This window comes from Phaenicophaeus curvirostris, chromosome 19 (assembly GCF_032191515.1).
Source record: "Phaenicophaeus curvirostris isolate KB17595 chromosome 19, BPBGC_Pcur_1.0, whole genome shotgun sequence".
Taxonomy (NCBI): Eukaryota; Metazoa; Chordata; class Aves; order Cuculiformes; family Cuculidae; genus Phaenicophaeus; species Phaenicophaeus curvirostris.
In genome coordinates, this window is record NC_091410.1 from 12834886 (window position 1) to 12853985 (window position 19100).

Genomic DNA, 19100 nt, shown 5'->3' on the forward strand with positions numbered 1-19100 from the left:
AGAGCAGCTTCCAGCACTGAAAGGGGCTCCAGGAAAGCTGGGGAGGGGCTCTTGATCAGGGAGTGCAGGGATGGGACAAGGGGAAACAGTTTTCAGCTGGAAGAGGGGAGATTGAGATGAGATCTTAGGAAGAAACGTTCCCCTGTGATGGCAGGGAGGCCCTGGCCCAGGTTGACCAAGGCCAGGTTGGATGGAACTTGGAGCCCCTGATCCCATGGGAGGTGTCCCTGCCCATGGCAGGGAGGTTGGAACTGGATGATCTTTAAGGTCTTTTCTGACCCAAATCATTCCATGCGTCTATGATTCCCTTGGAGACGTGGTACGTGACCTAAAAGGCAGCTGGAAACTGCATTACTCTAGGGAGTGATCAGAGCTGGGTAGGGCAAGAGGAGAGCTATAGGTGGATGTTGTGTTGATATCAGTAACCCTGAACAATTACGAAACACCGTTAGGGCTAAAACTGGCTTAAGACTTTCCATTACAATAAGCTAAAAGTATACAGCATAGAAAAGTTTACCTGGAAAGGAGCCTTCTCAGGCACTGCCTCTCACACACTGTGGATTCAAGAACATAATGATGCAGCTGAATGTGCTGCTGTCTTCATGCCCAGCTGCAGAGTCCCTGGGCTTGTCTTTCCCTTCTGGCTGTAGCAAAAAAAAGAAACTAGATACTTCTTCTTACTTGGAGAGCAGCGATTTCTCACAGCCATATCAGAAATCAGATTGCTGATGACCCGGCTGTGCCGCTTGCCTCTCTGGGTGGCAGCTAGCCCTTGCCTGGAGAAGTCCTCTGTGACACCTGCTCATGCTGGAGCCAAACTTCATTTCCAGTGGGCAAGACATTCTCTTGTAAGAGGGAATCTGTAGTTTTTCAGAACGGGCTGAAGTTACTAATGGCTTTTCTTTCACTTTCCTGAACCTGCTTTCACTTGTGGGTAGGGTGACTTGTGTGAACACAACAGTCAGGATGAGCGACGGTAGCACACCTGGACTGACATAGACTCCAGAATTTTCTACCAAACCACCCCTGAGCACAGCAGTAAAACTGACTTTTCAGTCTTCAGCCAGCCACAGGACTTTCCTACTAGTGTACATTTGCTATTGATTTGATTTTGGGTTTTATGTCATTCACTGCAGGGCTCTAAATGGTTATTGGAACCCCAGAGCCTGTATTACCACGCTACTCAGCATCCACAGTCAGAATGGGTTAGCTGCGTACATGCAGAGTTTAGGCTGAGGTGATCAGGCTGCATTCCCAAAGCCGAGCACACAAAGACATGAACAAGATGAGATTAATTGCATTTACACATTTTCCATTAATGATGAAATGATTCCCCCTGGTTGCATCTCTCAAATAGCCAACTAACAAGACGGTCATATTGTAACACTTCTGGCATCCTATTTCGTGTTCCTCTTTATTATTTACAACACTTTTGCATTTAATTTGAAGGAATAATTTGATCCGAGTGGCAGGCAGCTTTCTTAATGGGCTTGTCTGCTCCTGCTCACGCCGTGACAGCAATTATATACAGTTCTCTTTGACTTGGAACGCGTAACTCCCATGGTGACTAACGTTAGGGTCCCCAATAGCACAGACCGGAGATTATTCAGTGCGGGTCAGCCTGCTGCTTGGGGACTGAAAGCTTCGCTGCCCCTGGGGAGCTCAGAGCTCTTGGCTTCCTCAGGCCACTGGGGTTGGAAAGGATTGGTGATGCACCACCAGGCTTTGGAGTGAAATTGAAAACGTTAGAAGAAATCCCAATGCTTTGCCTTTCCCAAGATCCTTTCTCTTTCTCGTATTACTGCTGTTATTGTTCTATTTTTATTTTAGGCCACAAACATAATTTTCTTTTTCCATTTTAATCATATGTTTTAATGGGTTCTCTTCACATTCAGCAGCAAGGATTGTTCTTGATGATAATCATAATTGGGCCATAGGGACGTATTGACTGCTTAATAGCTAAAGGGCAGGGTACTTAGAAAGAGATGAATACATTTCCAGTCGGTGAGTGGCTTTTGGCAGTCAGGGTGAACTCAGGACTTACCCAGAGAAGCAGCAAAGCCACTGATTTTTCACGCTTTGCTTTTAGGCAAGAAGCCTGGCAGTCAGACTGATATTCCCCATAATGACTCTCAAGAAATTGGATTCTTCTTTATCAAGGTAAGTGATCATTTCAGCAAATTCCCTCATTTGCAGGCCCTTGTGAATAATAAGGCATCACAGGGCTGCAGCTTGATATCTCAGTTCATCAATATCCTTCATAACATGAAGAGAACACAGCTTATGTATGTTTTGGAAAAGATGCTGGACTAAATTCTGTCTCAAGCACCACTGGAACTGCTGAACAGATCCTCGTCCTTTCTGTTATGCTGAGAATAGCTGAGCCTAGTCGACATATATGCTGTAATGCAAGAAAATATCCTTAGATGGTAATTAACCCTCTACATTTTTAAACCCAGGTAATTGTGGAAGTTGTAAATCATAGGTGGAGATCTTTATCATACGCAGCAGAAAAAACATTTGCAGGGGACACACCAACCTCCCAAAACATAACTGGCAGCAGACAGGAGAAGCATTTTCTTTCATATATTCTGTTTAAATGAACAGTTTCAACTAGTTTGAATTTGATTTAGATACGGTACCATGAGGACAAAACTAGTATTGATAATTAGATTTCTACTTCCCAACCTAGTAGCTGGAAACAGGAGGCTCTATTTATGAAAGATTCTGGCCAGTTCCATTCTTGTTTTCAACTATATAACTTAGTGATGGATGATGCAAAACTCACTGTATCTTTGTGGGAAAAGTATTCAAAACTATTATCTTGTAATAAAATAACTTATCTTAAAAGACTCTTATGAAAATATCAACGTATTAAATCCATGGCAATGTCAGCCACTGACAAAAAAAATCTAGCATAAACATAAATAATGAAGCCACCAAAAACTCTGAGCAGAACATGGATGGCAGAACCTGTGAGATGGCTGGTATTTTTAGTATTACATGAAAACAATCCCCAGGGAAAGGCAAAGCTGGTTATAGAGGACAAAGGTTAGGCTTTATTCATTAGTACTTGATTTTTGGTACGCTATCATTGCAAGCAGTAAGGGGAAAGATTTACTAAGGTATTTAGGTACCTAAACATGCCTAGCAGCATTTATAGCAGCATCTAAGTAGGTTAGGTGCCTAATTCCCATTAACTCCATCAACAACTTTAAGCTGCTAAACATCTCTGCCAAGCTGCCCCCAGGGCCTGAGGTGTCTGGACTGGTGGGGCTGTGCTCACCTGCAGCAGCTGAAGCTCAAGCTGATGCTCCTCGAAGCAGGGCAGGATGGACGATACGTGAGGACCAGGAGCACAGAAGTGAGCAAAGGCTTCTGAGCTGACTTCAAGTTTGGTTACCGACTTACGCTACAACAATACAACAGTCACTCAGCGCAGTGTTTGCAAAAAGGCCCCTGAATGTTGGCACTCGGTTTGGAATAAGTGTTAAGGTTTCTTAAGCAGAGGGTTCAGAATCCCATCAAGTTCCCAGAAAAGTTAGGATTTCACAGGTTGTAACAGCGTTTGCTGCCATTCAGGAGAGCCTTTCCCACTTGTCAGTCCGGCTCACAGACGTGTGTGTCCTATTTATCTGGTGGGGTTGATGAAAGGATCATCAACTTTGCTGAGTAGTGTCACAAGGAAGCTATTTGACACCTATGAAGCTGAGTACCTAACGTGTCTCTGTGGGTATTTGTGTTGAGACGTTTGCTTTGATCGGAGAATGTGCCATTTTAAATTTAGTAGGATGTCAGTATTCAGGTGAAGATTAACACTGGCGTGTACCAGAACAGCATTTTCCCCAATGTCACCTTTACATGGAAAATAAATAGAGACAGGAACAATTTATGGCCCCATGGTCACTTCCTCATAAAGCGGTAGTTCCATATTTTAAAGGATATAACGTGCAATTTCATTTCTTTTCTACTTAATTCTTTTTAATTCTAGAATAAAAAATGAATAGTTGTTGTTTACAGTGTTGTGTATTTTGACAACTGCTTTTTACAAAGTCTTCTTAAGTTATTCTAGAACCATTTTCTCAGTATTCACAGTTCAGCTTAATCAAGATAATTTCACAAACTATTTCAGAGAAGGGAAGAGGCAAGGGGAGATCGAGAGAAATAACCTAGGAAACAAGAATGCCAGCGTACAAAAATAGATGGGAACATTTGGAGATTGTAGGTATGAAAATGTAGTCTGAATAATGGAGAATTTGAACTAGCGGATTAACTGAAGAGGTAATGCTCACTGGAGAGGCAGCTAGATAGAAGCAGAGATCTATTTCTAATGTCTTTAATTTCTAGGCAAGTTTATAAGAGGGAGGGAGCAAGGCTCCAGAGTTCTGCAATGTTCTCCTCTGTGGGTGGAGGCGGTAAGGGGAGCAGGCAGGTTGCCAGCATGTTCTCGGTTTCTCCCCACCTCGTGCACAGCAGGTTGGGTATCGCCTGCACAGCGCCAGGGAGGGTGAGCGGGATGCACATAGTTGTCCTCATCCTACTGATCAAACAGAAGGACAGCTTGAAATTGCTCTCTGCAAAGTCTCTGCTCGTGCAGCCTGCCTGAGCCACTGCCTCTGTCCCTAAATAGCTTCTCTTCTCCAAAACACCCAGTGAGCTGTCACAAAGCTACTGGCAGAATAAATCAAGACTGCAAGGGTCAAGTGGAGATTCAAACCTCTTGAACAGAACTGGAAAACTGGAATCTATATGCTGTCTAGATAGCATGGAAGTATGACCTGAAAGTGCCTGTCACAAAGCCTCCAGAGGATTGCTACAGCAAATATCGCAGGAATTCAGAACATGATACATCCTCTGTGGGTCAGCCTGGGCCTTTTTCAGAAAAGACGTTTAAATAAAAATGCTTCTACAGTGTCCAACCCTGAAAGTGAAGCACATGCTCTGCCCCTTCAGTTGTGCTCTCGGGGAACACAAAGGATGCTGTGAAGCATGCAGGAGCCACTGGAGCAAAACGTGGCTGAAGCATTGGTGTGTTACTGCTATGAGAAGGTTTCGTAGAAATGTCACTTACTGTGGGTCTGCTGAGCAAGCTCTTCCTCCCAACCCATACCACGTTGGTACATTCATGGATAATTTGGTTCTGACCTAGTTAAAAGTACAAAACAATTTTTTCCTATTTATTCAATATATCCTGACATCTACGTCCAGCAAAGCCTGCAGAAAAGTCTTTTGTGAACTGCACTTTGCTCCTTCAGAAGAACATTTGGTGACGTGCTCTACAGCTCCCAGGCAGTAGATATTGCTGCACTGCTTTTCAAAGCAGAGACTTGACTTGGATTTTAAACAAAGTTCTATTATTTTTGATTCCAAAGGATCAATGACTGCAGCGTGCCTGGCTCGGCACGGCCCTGTAACGCTGAGGACAGAGTGCAGCACCACAACTGCAATTAAGTCTGGTCTTTATACCCATTTCTTAGAGCACAAGGATGTTTAAATCCAATGCCACACCTGCTGCAGAGAGACCTCAAAAATGGGATTGCACAGCCTCATTACTTTTATCAGCCAATAGATGTGAGCTGGAGTGCCAAGGTGCGACTGAACCTTTCCAGGGACGTTCTCAAATCCTTATGTGTGTGGCTTGGAAGAATACAGACTGCATTTACTGCAGATATGCCTTCCTCGCACGGTTACAATCCGATTCTCCTCCTTGGACTTAAGGTCAGAGGGTTTTCCTTTGACAAATTCATCAGTGCTTCTGCGAAGTCTTTCATTCACTAGCCAACACCTACCATATATATTCTACACATACTCACATATATAAAGAGTCTCCAGAAAAACCTAGCATATAATCATATATCTGACATAGCTGACATGATATGTTGTGCTGTGAATTGTGAGATTTAAAATATCCTGCAGTACTAAGGTACGGTGAACCCTGTTCATTAGCTTGAGGTAACCCCCTTTCATTTTCTTTATCCTCTTTAAATCATCACCAGTGTGTACAAAATTATTTTGTTCTACTTAAAGACCAACTTTGAGGAGGTGACTCCTGGAGGTGGTTTCACAGGTTTCATTGTACTTGAAACTTCACAGCTTCCCCTGAAGTATCTGAGGCATGTGTGTATCAGTTTAGCAGAGTACAAAAGTAGACTGATTTTCATTCTTGCCTTGTATCGTTGACAGAATATGGCATCCTCTACCAAAACTGTTTCTTTTTACATGACAACTTTTCAAAGACTTATTTTTCTAAAGCCCAACCACCAATCTTAGTGTTTAAAAGGCTCCAATACCTGTAATAAATTGCTGAATTTCTATTAGCAAAACTTATCATAATAACTTTTTCATAAAAATCAAAGTTTTCAGTAGTTAAAGAAAAGGTATTGATAATACACCCACTGGCATTGGTTAAAAGAAGGAGAAAGCTCACCTCGCATCTCTCGGTCAATCCTTACCTAGGATTTACCATGCGACATTACAACCAAGGGCCAGATCTTAACTCCCACGCTGGTCAAAGCTGTGAACATTTCACTTCAGGTCAGTGCAGTTATGCCAGCAGAAGTCATGGAAAGACTGGATTGGGCCCTGAGATAAGGCTGATCCCTGCACACCAAACCGGGACAGATTAAGGACTGAAGGGAGACGTCTGCCATGCCTGCACTTTTTGTAGCATCAATAAATCTACCTAAAAGAGTGGCAGAACTTCCCCTGACTTGATGGGCAGAACCATGTCAGGTACCATGACAGTAGAGTAGAGGGTTAGAAGGGTGCATCTTCTCACTAATGCACTGAAACTAAACTACTTCCTGCCAACAGATGTCCTCAGCTTTTGGATCCAGGAACCTCTCTTATTCCATCATCATCATCCTCAGAGGAAAGCAAGCTTAGCGCACTTGTTACAGGATGGATCCATGACGTTGTCTGTGTCACGTGGCTAAAAAGAAACAAGAAATGTTATTAGTACCCAAAAGAGGTTCACCAATCTGAAAACAAGAAATACCAGATGCAGCCTGGAGTTGTAATCATAATTACAAAATTTCCAAATACAGAATTCTCTTTTTCTTGCTAACTATGGGATTTTGCAAACAAAACATGGGCTCTTCTGGGTGCGGGAACCTGGGCTGAAGGTCTCACAATATGTTAGAGAGAATGTTTTGTAAGAGACTCCTGATACAGACTGGTAACATTTCCTGTTAATTAATACAGCTGTAGACAATTAACTCAGCAATGATGCACAGCCCAGACTACCAAAGTCTTACAGAACTCCAAGCTAGCAAGGTATTAATGTTGCCATCATCCCACTTAAAACCTTGAAGCACAGAGATCAAGAGAAAGGTGACCAAAGGTGGAATTGCATCATAGAAACCTGCTCAGTTTTTCAGAATGTGAGCTAACATTCTTGCAGAGAAAGGCTGATCTAAAAAGGCTGATCTTTCTATTGCCTCTACACCAAATTCTGGACATGCTTCCACAGCCTTTAAACACAGAAGAAAAGGAAGTCAAGTCAATACTACTTTTTAAGGCTTAAACCCTACATTTGAAATGCAGTCTGAGCTGCTTTATAGCATTTGGTGAGCTTCTATATGAATGGAAAGAACATGATCAAGGCTCAGCGAGGGCAGATAAATGGAACGGGCTTGCTGTTTGCGGTGAGAACAGTGAACACCTTATGGCTGGTAGCTGCATGCCAGCCATACTGTGTGTGGGCAAGACACAGCCTCTTCTCCCTTCTGGAATAATGTGTTCTTGGTAAAGGAAATAGCTTCTTTTCACTTAAAAAAAAAAAATCTTGCTAATAAATTCACAGTTTTTATAGTCAAGTCAGTGTAAAGATGAATTTTGTAATATAAGTTCATTAAAAGAACTAGCTAAAAAATATTATGTTTATGATATACACTATAAAACAGCTCTTCTCACAACTTCTAACATGCAATGTACCTAAAGCTCATGCCTTTCAGGTGCACTGGTTTAATTAAATGAAGTTCAATGATCGAACTTCTCTAGATTTACCTTTTAAGTGAAAACCGACATTGTCTTTCTGTCTTCAAGAATGCTCTCCTGAATATCCGATTACAGAAATCGATATCTTAAAGTAGGAACATGAGTTAATGTTCTATTACACTGAGTTACGAGTATGAAAGATCACTTGTCCAGTCGACACCATCGTGCTATGATCTTACCTCGTGTTCACACCTTTCATTTGAATATACTGAGCTCAGAATATATTGGATGTGATGAGGACAACAATACCGCTCACCAAGAGGTAACCATGATGCTAACATAAATCACATCTTGAGCTGCATTAACTAGATTAACCTCTCCCTGAACTGGTAATCTGTGAATTTAGCCACTACTTCAGCTGAAACAACACCTGAGTGAGGACCAAGCAAGAGAAACAGCATGTGGAAGAGAAAGGCCATATTCTCAGTTCTTATCCTGGGAAAAACAACAAAACTCGAAGCTCCAGGCACGTTTAAGAGCAATGCATAAGGGCTTATTTTCATCAGAGCCACACTGGATGGCCCCTGTTCATGAGGATATTACAAACATACGCATCTCCTCACTGGAGTTGCAGAGATCAACTTCATAGCAGTTAAAACTGAAGCATAACTGAACGCCACGAGCTACAGAAAATACAGCAGACGCCAACCATTCACAAGTACAGTAATTGTTTCATTCTAAGGATGCAGATGTACCTTTTTTTCCAGGGAATAAGAGCACCTTTCCCAGAGTTCCCAATGTTTGCCTTTAGACAGTCAGACAATAGCCAACACTAAGAATACGAAGAGAGTCCTTATATGATGTTTTATGAGGGATTTGTGAGTAAAAATCCCTTTAAGGAGGAAATCAAGAGCACCATTCCCATTATTCCACAACACAGGGAAATATACGTATTTGTATTTATATCATGAATATATTTATATTTGTAAATATAGTACAGAAAATGTCTTTGCTGATTTTTTCTGCAATGTTTTCTACAGTCAAAACATGCCATAGTTTTTATTTCAATTAAAAAATTAGGCTTTATGGTTTAAGACCAAAGAGATCCCTTTAAATTAACATCCCAGCATGTGATTCATTTATCTGCACAGTGACACAGAACTCCTTCCAATACCTCCGGAATCATGGGAGCTGAATGAATGGGATTCCATCCATTCCAGCTCTGCCAATGCAAGATTTATTGCCGGCAGAACTATTTTGTTTATATTGCCTGCTTTTATCAACCCATTTCTCAGCAATCCATAACTGAATTTAAATAAGAAAAAAAATATTTGTAACTGTTATTTTTTTCCCATTTGATTTCCTCATGTGGCCTTGGTTGCGTCCCTAAATCCAGAGCTCTGTTTTCTCTGGAGCGTGCAGATCAGCCGTGTGAAACGGGAGAACCTTCACAACAGTGGAAGAGTTATGTAGAAAAGCATTCGCAGGTCTTTGAAGTAACCAATTAAAAAATTCTCTGTTGAGTGTTTATCCTTCAGAAGCTTTACCTCCTACTTACTTTAGGATCAGGAGGCAGATGAGAGCAGATACCCATCTTTCTGCTCACTGCTGTAAGGACTCAAAATATTCTTATAAAAATAAATGCAAAACTTCTTCTGACCTTTAATAGTGCAGAACTGTGGCACTGCAAGCAAGATTACAATTTTCTGTATACAATAGCATAACACTGTTTAATCACTGATAAGAAAGAAAAGAACTAGTTCTCATCCATTTTCAAAATATACAGGGCCAAATTTTGCTCTAATGCCAATCTGCTTCCGGTTTGAACTCAGTTATTTTAAACTTCATCTAGACTTAATCCCACGAATGCTTCTAGTAGGACAGTTTGGTTTAAACCCTTTGTCAAAATCCTTACTAGAACTCTTATAAATAACCATGAAGTCCAGATACCACGTCTCACATTGTAGCCAGCCCCACACAATACACACAGATGATTTAGGTACAGAACAAATGTATAACTCCCCCCCACCAAGCTCCGCTATTTATTTTTAGCCCTCCAAAAGTGCTGTGGCTAAAGAGCTTTGACATAATCAGTCCGAAGAGATAATCCCAGATTTACTGGTTTGCAGAACATTCTTGCATTAGAAATACATCCCCTCCGATTTGTGCGTTAGGGCCAGCAATAAAAGCGAGAGGGAATTCAGAATTAAATCTGGGTTTTCCTTAATTGATGAAACAGGTTTCAATATTAACAGCATATTTGGAAAGCCAGCACTACCAATTTTAAATGTAAAAATGTTTTCCATTTGCAAATGTTCTTGTTCAAAAGATTAATTTCGCATTTTCAGAGCAATTAACAATATATAAAGATTTTTAGGTTTTCAAACAAGTCATCGCTATTGGAGGGCAGCCAAAATTATTGTTAGAAAACAGAAAAATTTGATCTGGAAATATGTCAGGAGCTTATTCAGTGTTTTAAACGTTAGTTAATGCCAGGAAAAAAATGTTAGAGCTTGGAAAAACAAAACGTTGAGAACACAAGGATTTTTTTGGCAAAGAAATGGTAGTGAATGATCTAAAATACTATTATAATTACCCTCCTCATAGATCTTCCATATTTCATGGAAAATGATTTCTTTTAAAATGAGAACTTCAGACAATCTTTTAAGAAAGCAACAATTAAAAGTCAAATAAAAACTAATGGAAAAACCATCAGCACCTTTGTTAGGTTTTGAGCATTATCAAGACATGCTTTGCATCTTAAATTGTGTTCTCCAACTAGGGCCAAACTGGTTTTAAACTAAGGGAAGGTAGGTTTAGACTGGATATAAGGAAGAAATTGTTTACACTGAGGGAGGTGAAATACTGGCCCAGGTGGCTCAGGGAGGTGGTGGGCGCCCCATCCCTTGAAACACTCCAGGTCAGGTTGGATGTTGCTCTGAGCAACCTGATCTGGTTAAAGATGTCCCTGCTCCCACAGCAGGGCTGGACTGGATGACCTGAAAAGATCCCTCCCAACCCAAAGTGTTCTATGCTGCTGTGAAGGGTCATGCAGACAAGACAACTGCTGTAGCTCACTGAGTGGGATGCTGAGCTACAGAGCACTCATGTGGTATTTCTTGAAGTTGTTTTTTTCCCCTTTTGACCCAGGATGACATCCACAACACCTGGCTTAATTTTTTCCAGTGCACCAGGGTTACTCAGCTTTAAAGGGAACAATCTTGTGCAGGGTCCATTTGTTTGAGATCTGCTCGGGAGACAAGATGCAGCCTTCAACAATTAATCAGCCAAACCCTCATAATGACCATTACTCCTTAGGGAGCAAATAGAATTGAGCTGTATCTAAACTTGGAAAGACAAATTCTGGCCCCACATGAACCCTGTGCTGCTCTACCAAACTGAGCAGTATTGAAGACGACGAAAGTGAAAGCAGAACTCTGCTCTGATGAAATAACACAATCCCCAAGGTAGCTATTTTTCCTCCCTAAATTAACAAACGCAACAACCTAAATCCATTTAATCCACAGTAGTAATTTTGCTAAACCTTTAACCTTTCATTTCCTAAACTCTACCAGCCCTTGAAAATGCAAGGATGCTCCGTTAAAGAGTCCTGGTGCTTGATGGAGCTTTTGCTGAGCTGAGCACGATCCCCAGTTTTCGCAGAGCCATTGTCGCAGTGCAGCATCGCTGACAACTGCAGGGCTGAGACACAGGGAGCTGCACATTCTGAAATCTTTAACTGTTAGTACTTTCACTGTTGTTAGTGAAATAATCATTAAAAAATGCAGCAAGAGCGCTACTAGATGTAGCTGCAATGGGTTGGAAGGGGATGTGCTCTATACTACCCAGAAATATACTCATATTAGGTTCTTCTAAATTATAGACTTACACGCATATCCCAGTGGAAGTTCTGGAGTTACTAGGAAAGGAGGAGATGCCATCTGCTAGGTGACTGGCTCTAGGGGGAAACTGTGTTCCTTCGTGACACATGAGCATGTAGCCCCATGCAGTGGTGGTTTGGAGGCTAATGAGGGCCAGAGCAACAGGAAAATAAAGAACAATACCACTGAATGGAGATCCTGAAACTCAATCCTCCATCTAGACGTTTTATCATCTTCCCTGTTTGCTGTCACACAGAATCTGTGGGGCTCTTTGCTTGACTCCATACAGCTTTGCAAAATCTGTTTTAATTACTGCCTTTGTCTTTTGTCATTGGGCCTTTCTGTTTCTGTTCTCCTTGTGCTTGGAATAGGCTTTTGCTTTCCTTTTTTCTCTTTAAAATCCACTGTCCTAAATCTTGTACCTTTGAGAAGGCATCCGGCACTTTCATCTCTATTTTACTCATCCTTCTCTAACTTGCTAATGCAGGTCTCTGGGGCCATGATCGACGTTTCTTATGCACCTTCTGAAACATTACAGAAGAAAATATACCATAAAAAATAGATCCTGCACAAAAAAGGAGTAGTCCTACTTTGCACCAGGCACTTAGAAGATCATGTCTTGGTCGGGTGAGAGAGAATTACCTTTACAATCACTTTACAATCCACACGAGCAGATTGAACAGGATGCCTGGTTAGCGGTGCTGACATGTTTTATAAATGCATTCCTAATTTTATGTGGGATTGCAGGATTTTTGGGAGCAGAACTATTTCTCAGCTTTCAACAGCCAGTGCTTTTAACACTTTGCTGTTGTCCTTTATGAATTTAAACTTGTTATTAATGTTTCCTCATCACCAATGTTGATCATACAATAAGCTCTCAGAGCTAGCACACGCTTGCAAACCCATGATACCCGTTGTGTTTGGGATCTCTTTTGAAAATCCCAGTGGTTGGAAAGCAGATGTGAAATGCTGTAAAGGGACACAAAGCCAAGCAACTAAAAACTCTTGCTATTTAGATGCACAAACGCAGGGAGGATCTGCAAGGAATAACTTATTCTTAACTGTAACTAAAGCATTTTAATTTTGTGGATAAACAATTAGAAACAAATAAAATAACTGGGTGAAGTTGATGCAAGTATCAATCCTGAGAGAATCTAGGGAAGATGATTTCCAGACATGGAACCCATAGGCAGTTTGGGAAGCGGTTTTCCATTGCATTTATCAAAACCAGATTATCTGAAATTAAACTGTCTGGTTTTAATATCCCTCTTCTGTTAAAATGGGTTTAAGACTGGAAGCTCTTTCAAGGCAGCCTTTCAAAAGGAATGTACAGCCTATAATAGTACCTCAGGAGACACTGGGTGATCCTAGAAGATGGCAGTGACCTTAACTTTTATTGGCTGTAATAGATTGAGAGCACTCATCACCTCATGAGCTATGGCCTAACACGACATAAATGTTTCTTGTATTTCCCTCGGGGATTGCAGATCTTGCTTGAGCATTAATTAAAGACTGAGGGATATAAAGTGAAACCCCAGAAGAGAGTCCCGCTATTTATTCCTTGATTAAACTGATTACACCCTTATCTATTAAGACAAATCCATGTGCAATTTCAGAAGGCAGCTACCACCAGGAAGGTTTATAAAGCCAAACAGTGTGCTATGTCATGAAAAATTGCGACCAATATACAAATGGCCCAATATAAACTGAAAACAGATATAACAGTAGCATCTGAGCCAAGGCTGAATAAGCCCAAAGGTTTGAAAGACAGGATATGCAAACTTCTCAGTTCTCAAGCACTACCTGAAATTTCTCTCACCCCAGTATTAGACAACCGCTAGTACTCTAAAAGTGCTGGTTTATATACATGATTACTCATAATCATATGTCTCCAAGCGAACATCAAAAGAAGTCTGGTGTGGTTTATTTGCAAAAGCATCAGGACACAAAGATCAGCAGTGTTAGCTTTGAGAAGAATTGTGCAATGAGTCTGCTCACTTCCTATCAGTCTGTCTTATCATCCCAGGCCCAATCCCTTGATAAGATAGCTGCTGCAGACCTAGGCCAAGATCACATCAGTTTTTTTCCACCACAGCCTGGAGCATGCTCAAGGCTTGTGTTTAAACTACACGTGTACCAAAACTAAAGCCTCAGCGATGTCTCAGGCCATGAAACACACACTGAAACAACTTCACAAGGTTGAGCTGCGCTGCTTGGTGACTCTTCCAAACCCCAGACAGGCTGCAAGAGAGCTGATGGTGCACAGCCACGCACACAGCTTATTCTACAAGTGCCAAATCCTGCCCAGAAGCAGGAAAATTCAACCTAAGTCTGAATATTCACATTTCCAGTCCTGCTCATAGATGTAACCCAGACAGGTGAGAGTTAGAGCTTTGATCACATCAGTGTGAATTACCCAGCAGACGTAACAGGTCAACACATGGATTCCAATGGGCTTTGTAAGTCTCGAGCAAAAAATAATTTCAGCTTCATGTGTTTTCTCACAGAAGAAAATTTAAGAGCTGCCTTTTACAACAGGCCAGAACCTGGGCAGTGGGCAGCGTTGGGAGAAGCTGGAAGAATGTTTCTCCATTTTGGTTCTTGATATTAAAAAACAAGCAGCCTCTCAGGAAAAAAAAATTGCCCAACCAAAAGCAGCTTAAGGTCTTAACATTCTTGTACTACAAGCTCATGTTATCATAAAACCCAGTGCCAAGTTTCCTAGTTTTACATCAGAGGTTATTTCCTTATAGTCATGCAAACTTATTTCAGTGAAAATCAGAGAACTGAATTCCTTAAAACCCCAGTATCTGGCAATGAATCATTCCTAAAGCTTAAAAAATAGTCTGAATTTTCATCTTATCCTGTCTCTCTTCCAGTGACCTTCCACTGGATCTTATCTGATTTTTCCATTGTCTGTCTTTACTTGGAGGAGCACTATATTGAAGACCCCACATAATAAGCTGAAAAAGTTAGATATCAATTAATGTTACTTATTAGATAATTAAGGCTGTTCTTCTGTTATAAGGAATTCAGTTACTGATTTTCTAACAGAAATTCCTGTCCCAATAGACATTTTATCTGCAAATCTCAGAAACACAAAGGGGCCAACGAGCCTTCATTAAGGATCAGCTACATCCAATGTGTATGTGTGCACTTCCAGCCAACTGAGAAGCATTAGGATGGGAAATGGATTAGGATGGAAAGAGAAAGACCATCTTGTTCACTTTTAAAGCTAGTCACATGGCTGGTTTTTCCGAGGATAAGTTCAGGTGTAACACGGAACGAGTTTCCTAGGCATTGGAACCACTATTAGAATAAAATTTCACTTTTGTTGTCTGCTCTGGCGTTGAAGTCCTCGTGGCTGTTGCAGCCCTGCAGCGCTGCAAACACAGTGTGTTCTGTCATTGAGCAGATTTTGTGAATTGGTAGCTTCTGGGTTTGATTTTTAAATCTACGCGTAACACTGCGCTCCCAGTGAGGTTTCATATGTGCTAATTAATTAATGGGTTTACACTGGTGGTTTAGAATCACACAGGAACTGTATAAAAAAGCATAGCTGGGACCCTAATTTTTCCCTCGAAAGCCCATTACAGTTAATCTCTTCCATCCTCCCACTGTGTTCACCTTTAACATATGGCAGCTCTGTATCATGAGACCAGCACCTAAAATTAGGTAGGGCCTTGCTATTCTCCCTCCCACTCCCACCCACTCCTTGCATATGTATACACTTTGTAAGGACCAGCTGTGAAATTTGCCCCTGTAAACACTGTTTTTCTAGCTTTTTAATAGGACTAAGTTCCAGTATTCCACATTAACTGTTACTTTCCTCAAGAACATTTATCTTAAATTAAATTCTCCTGAAAAAGTTCCCAAACATTTTAATATTTTGCCATCTTTTCCCTTGGCTGTATTAGGGTCTGTGATGTTTTCTATCTTGTACCAAAGAGGAAACTGTAATATTTGTTTTAGGGTTATTTTTCAGCAGTTTGTCTAAAACCCAGAAGTTTCCCATGGAAGCACTGTGTGACAAAGTAGGCAGTGAAGGTGCTCTGGTAGAATATCAGTCTCCAACCTTAACACCTAGTGCAGAATCACGCGAGTTTATGACCCACCAGGAATCTAAAAGGGAGTTTTCTCACACTTGTCAGTACTTTGCGACTGATCCTGGCAACCTGGTTGATTGAATAGAATTTACCGAGAACTTCCTGAATAAAAGAAGTGATTTCAAAAATTGGCTTAGGGTTGTATATTCAAGGAGAAGACAGCTTTCCCTGGTGGGTGCTGAGAGCTGTTCAGCCCCTGAGGGATACAGCCATGTAAACGTTTTATTCCTGTCACTTATTCACATAAGTGGGTTTCACTTCAGTGTGTAACACAAGCCAGCTGGTTTGCTTCTTTTAAACCCTGATTTCTCATGCATTTTGTATTGCTACACCCCCTTCAGAGATATTTATGGCAATTTCACAGTAAGCTCTCTCAAGCTTATGTGCTATTAAGATTCCATTCCAGGGTGTTTACTGCGTTAGATTTATAACATATAGATTTATGGACCCTGCTACTTGATGGCCTAATAAAGCACGTTGGAACTGAAGGCAACTACTAATTAAAATAGTATTTGATTGTCTTTAGCATCTTGTAAAACCACTGGGGATCTCAGCAGAGTCACTGCAGCTTCTATGCAGCCTCACTGCGTAATACGAAAAGCGGCGATTCACATGTAGCGAGATAAGTGATTGTGGCTACACATTGGGAGCTCTAACATGTTTTTCTATCTGTATACATGAAAGTGGGCTAGTTTGAAATACTCTTACGTCCTTTGTGGCTTTGGCTGGTCTAAACACTGAAAAATGAAAGGATTGCAACTCACAGCCAGAGAGAACAAGGAGGTTACAGCATTAGTACCTGGGCTGTAAAGCACCAACTATTCTGCTAATCCCCATTTAAACAATTAGATTAAATCCTACTGAAAAGGATCAGCTGGTAAGATGCACCTCAAGCTCAGTTCCTCCTAGAAAAGGATATTTTCAGTGTTGGGCAGAATTTTTACCTTGAAATCTCTCCCATGCAATGTTAGAAACATAAGACTTATGCAACCCCTGCTCCTCGCTCCAAGTAGTTAATTTTCTCAGAGTGACCTCACACAGATGAGAAAGTGCAGTAAGAGGAAGGAATTTTCAAGCATGCAAAAAGCTCGGCTTACGCTCTCTAAAGGCGTTTGGAAACAGTCATGAAAGCACAGCAAGGAAGTATTTATAACAAATATTAATTACCATGACGTCTTATCGCAATGCTCACTTAATTCCATTCTAACAAACTGTGTTAGTAGCTCTTAGCACCACGTCAGTGTGGTGGCTCCATTCAGAACAGAAATTCTTAGACAGTGGTGATGAAGGGTGATTTCATACCCTTCTCTGCAATTTGAAGGGATGCCTTCTCCTTGCTTGCCACAAAGATTGAAATTCAGAAAGTTACCAGATTACAGAAGGTAACAACAATGGCAAACCTGGGGCACAATAATTTATAATGGTAGGAGCACATTAAGAAGAGGGAATAACATTCCTGAGTCATGAACAATCAAAGATCAACTATGCAAAAACTCCTGAAAAAGCATTTTCATGTGAACTGCTTAACTCAAAGCAGCTGACGCTTCCTGCAAATTCTGCTTCTACTGCCTCCTCTAGCTGAGCTTCTGCTGCTAACACACATCTTCCTGTCACATCTGCAACAGTTCAGCACCCGATGAAGAACTTCAAAGAAATTTTTTGTGCATATTCAGCAAATCTAGCTTTCTGCTGAGTCATCAAGACAAGGACTTGTAAGAGAAGCACAGTAACAAAACCAGAACTAAAAAGAGAAGGAAAATACTCCAAGAATGTGAGACTTCTTCTGTTCTCCTGCTAAATTTTATTTGCTGTTACTGCCAGATAATACTATCTTCAAGCCGAATCTCCAATTATGCAGGTATAAACCTGAAGGATTGCAAGTGTTTGACCCAGAACACAATCCTGCATCCACCTTCACTTTCCTGCTGTCCTGTATCGCCTCGACAAGGGAACAGGGCTCAGTTTCAATAGTTCCCTTTGTAGTTACTTCCATTGCTATGAATTTGCCCTTAATTCACTTTCATTTCCTAAGTTATTTTTCTACAATTGGTTTTGGTCTGAATCCCATGTAGTAACATACAGCTGTCTGCAAAGAAAAGCCGCCCTTTGATTAGAGCTGGAATGCAGGATCATATAGGGGATGTTTGGAAACCTCTGCACAAAAATCATGCCTGCTTTAATCCATCTCGCTGGAGGCACCATGGCGAGAGACAGTGACAGCAGAGCAGTGTGTTTGGAAAAAAGGAAAAAGAAAACCTCCCTGCTTTTCTTGGCCAGCTGATACAGAAACTTCAATGCTAGTTACATGACTTTTACACAAGTTTGGGATAAAAAGTAATTTCTATCTCACTGCAGAGATTTATTTGCTCCCCTTCCTGCTTTTGGGGGACTGTGGAAGTCCACCCGCAAACACTATCTTCCTGGCACCTACAGGATTTAAACAATATGCAAATTTCAGCAGCTAGAGTAACTAGCTATTAGTTAAACAACGAATCATGAGCTATATGGAATGGAGGAGAATTATGTTTTTTGCACTAATCGTTTCAATCTCCCAGAGGCATAAGAATAAAATATTATTATATGAATTAAATATATGAATATAATAATTATTATATGAATTACTTTTCACTATATTCTGGAAAAAAACAGCACCATATTGTCCAAGATACTTCCAGAAGCCTCTGACAACACAAGCAACTTCTTTTTCATGCATTTTCCCTCCAGAATCAAAGAATACAATTGAAAAAAAAAGGATCTTACCTATAGGATACTACAAATGCTGGATGTAGCAGGATAGAAATTGAGCTTTGGATTTGGTTTAAAAAATACTATGATCTTTTCTTCATTTTTTTGTAAATAATGAATTTGCACTGCAGTTTAAGGAAATCTTATAGTCAAGGAAAAAAAACCCAAACAACAAGGGCCCAAGCTCAGTGCTTTGTGGTTCATCCCCCCTAGATGACTGCACCCTCATATGACGACTGCTTTTACAGAGGTTTTCTTTATGCTTTACCCTCTGAGTTATTGTAGTGTCTTATCATTGTCACTTTCCCTCCAGTCTCTGGGGAGTTCTGAAAGATCAATTTGTTTGCAATATCTTCTAAAAAAATCACAGCAGACATTTTTCTGTAATTCTTTTGTGGGACTGCATAAGAACTGCTCACTTCTGATTTAG

The 19100-nt window shown here is 40.9% G+C and overlaps 1 protein-coding gene across 2 annotated transcripts in view; it reads right to left on the minus strand.

Moving 5' to 3' along the window:
* Positions 1-6778: 6778 nt before the first annotated feature.
* Positions 6779-19100, minus strand: part of STXBP4 (syntaxin binding protein 4) — a 52699-nt gene continuing 40377 nt past the window's right edge. For both annotated transcript variants that reach the window (XM_069872280.1, XM_069872279.1), the window contains exon 22: positions 6779-6931. In XM_069872280.1, coding sequence (XP_069728381.1) covers positions 6820-6931 — 112 coding nt within the window. In that variant the 3' untranslated portion in view covers positions 6779-6819. The remainder of the gene's footprint in view (positions 6932-19100) is intronic.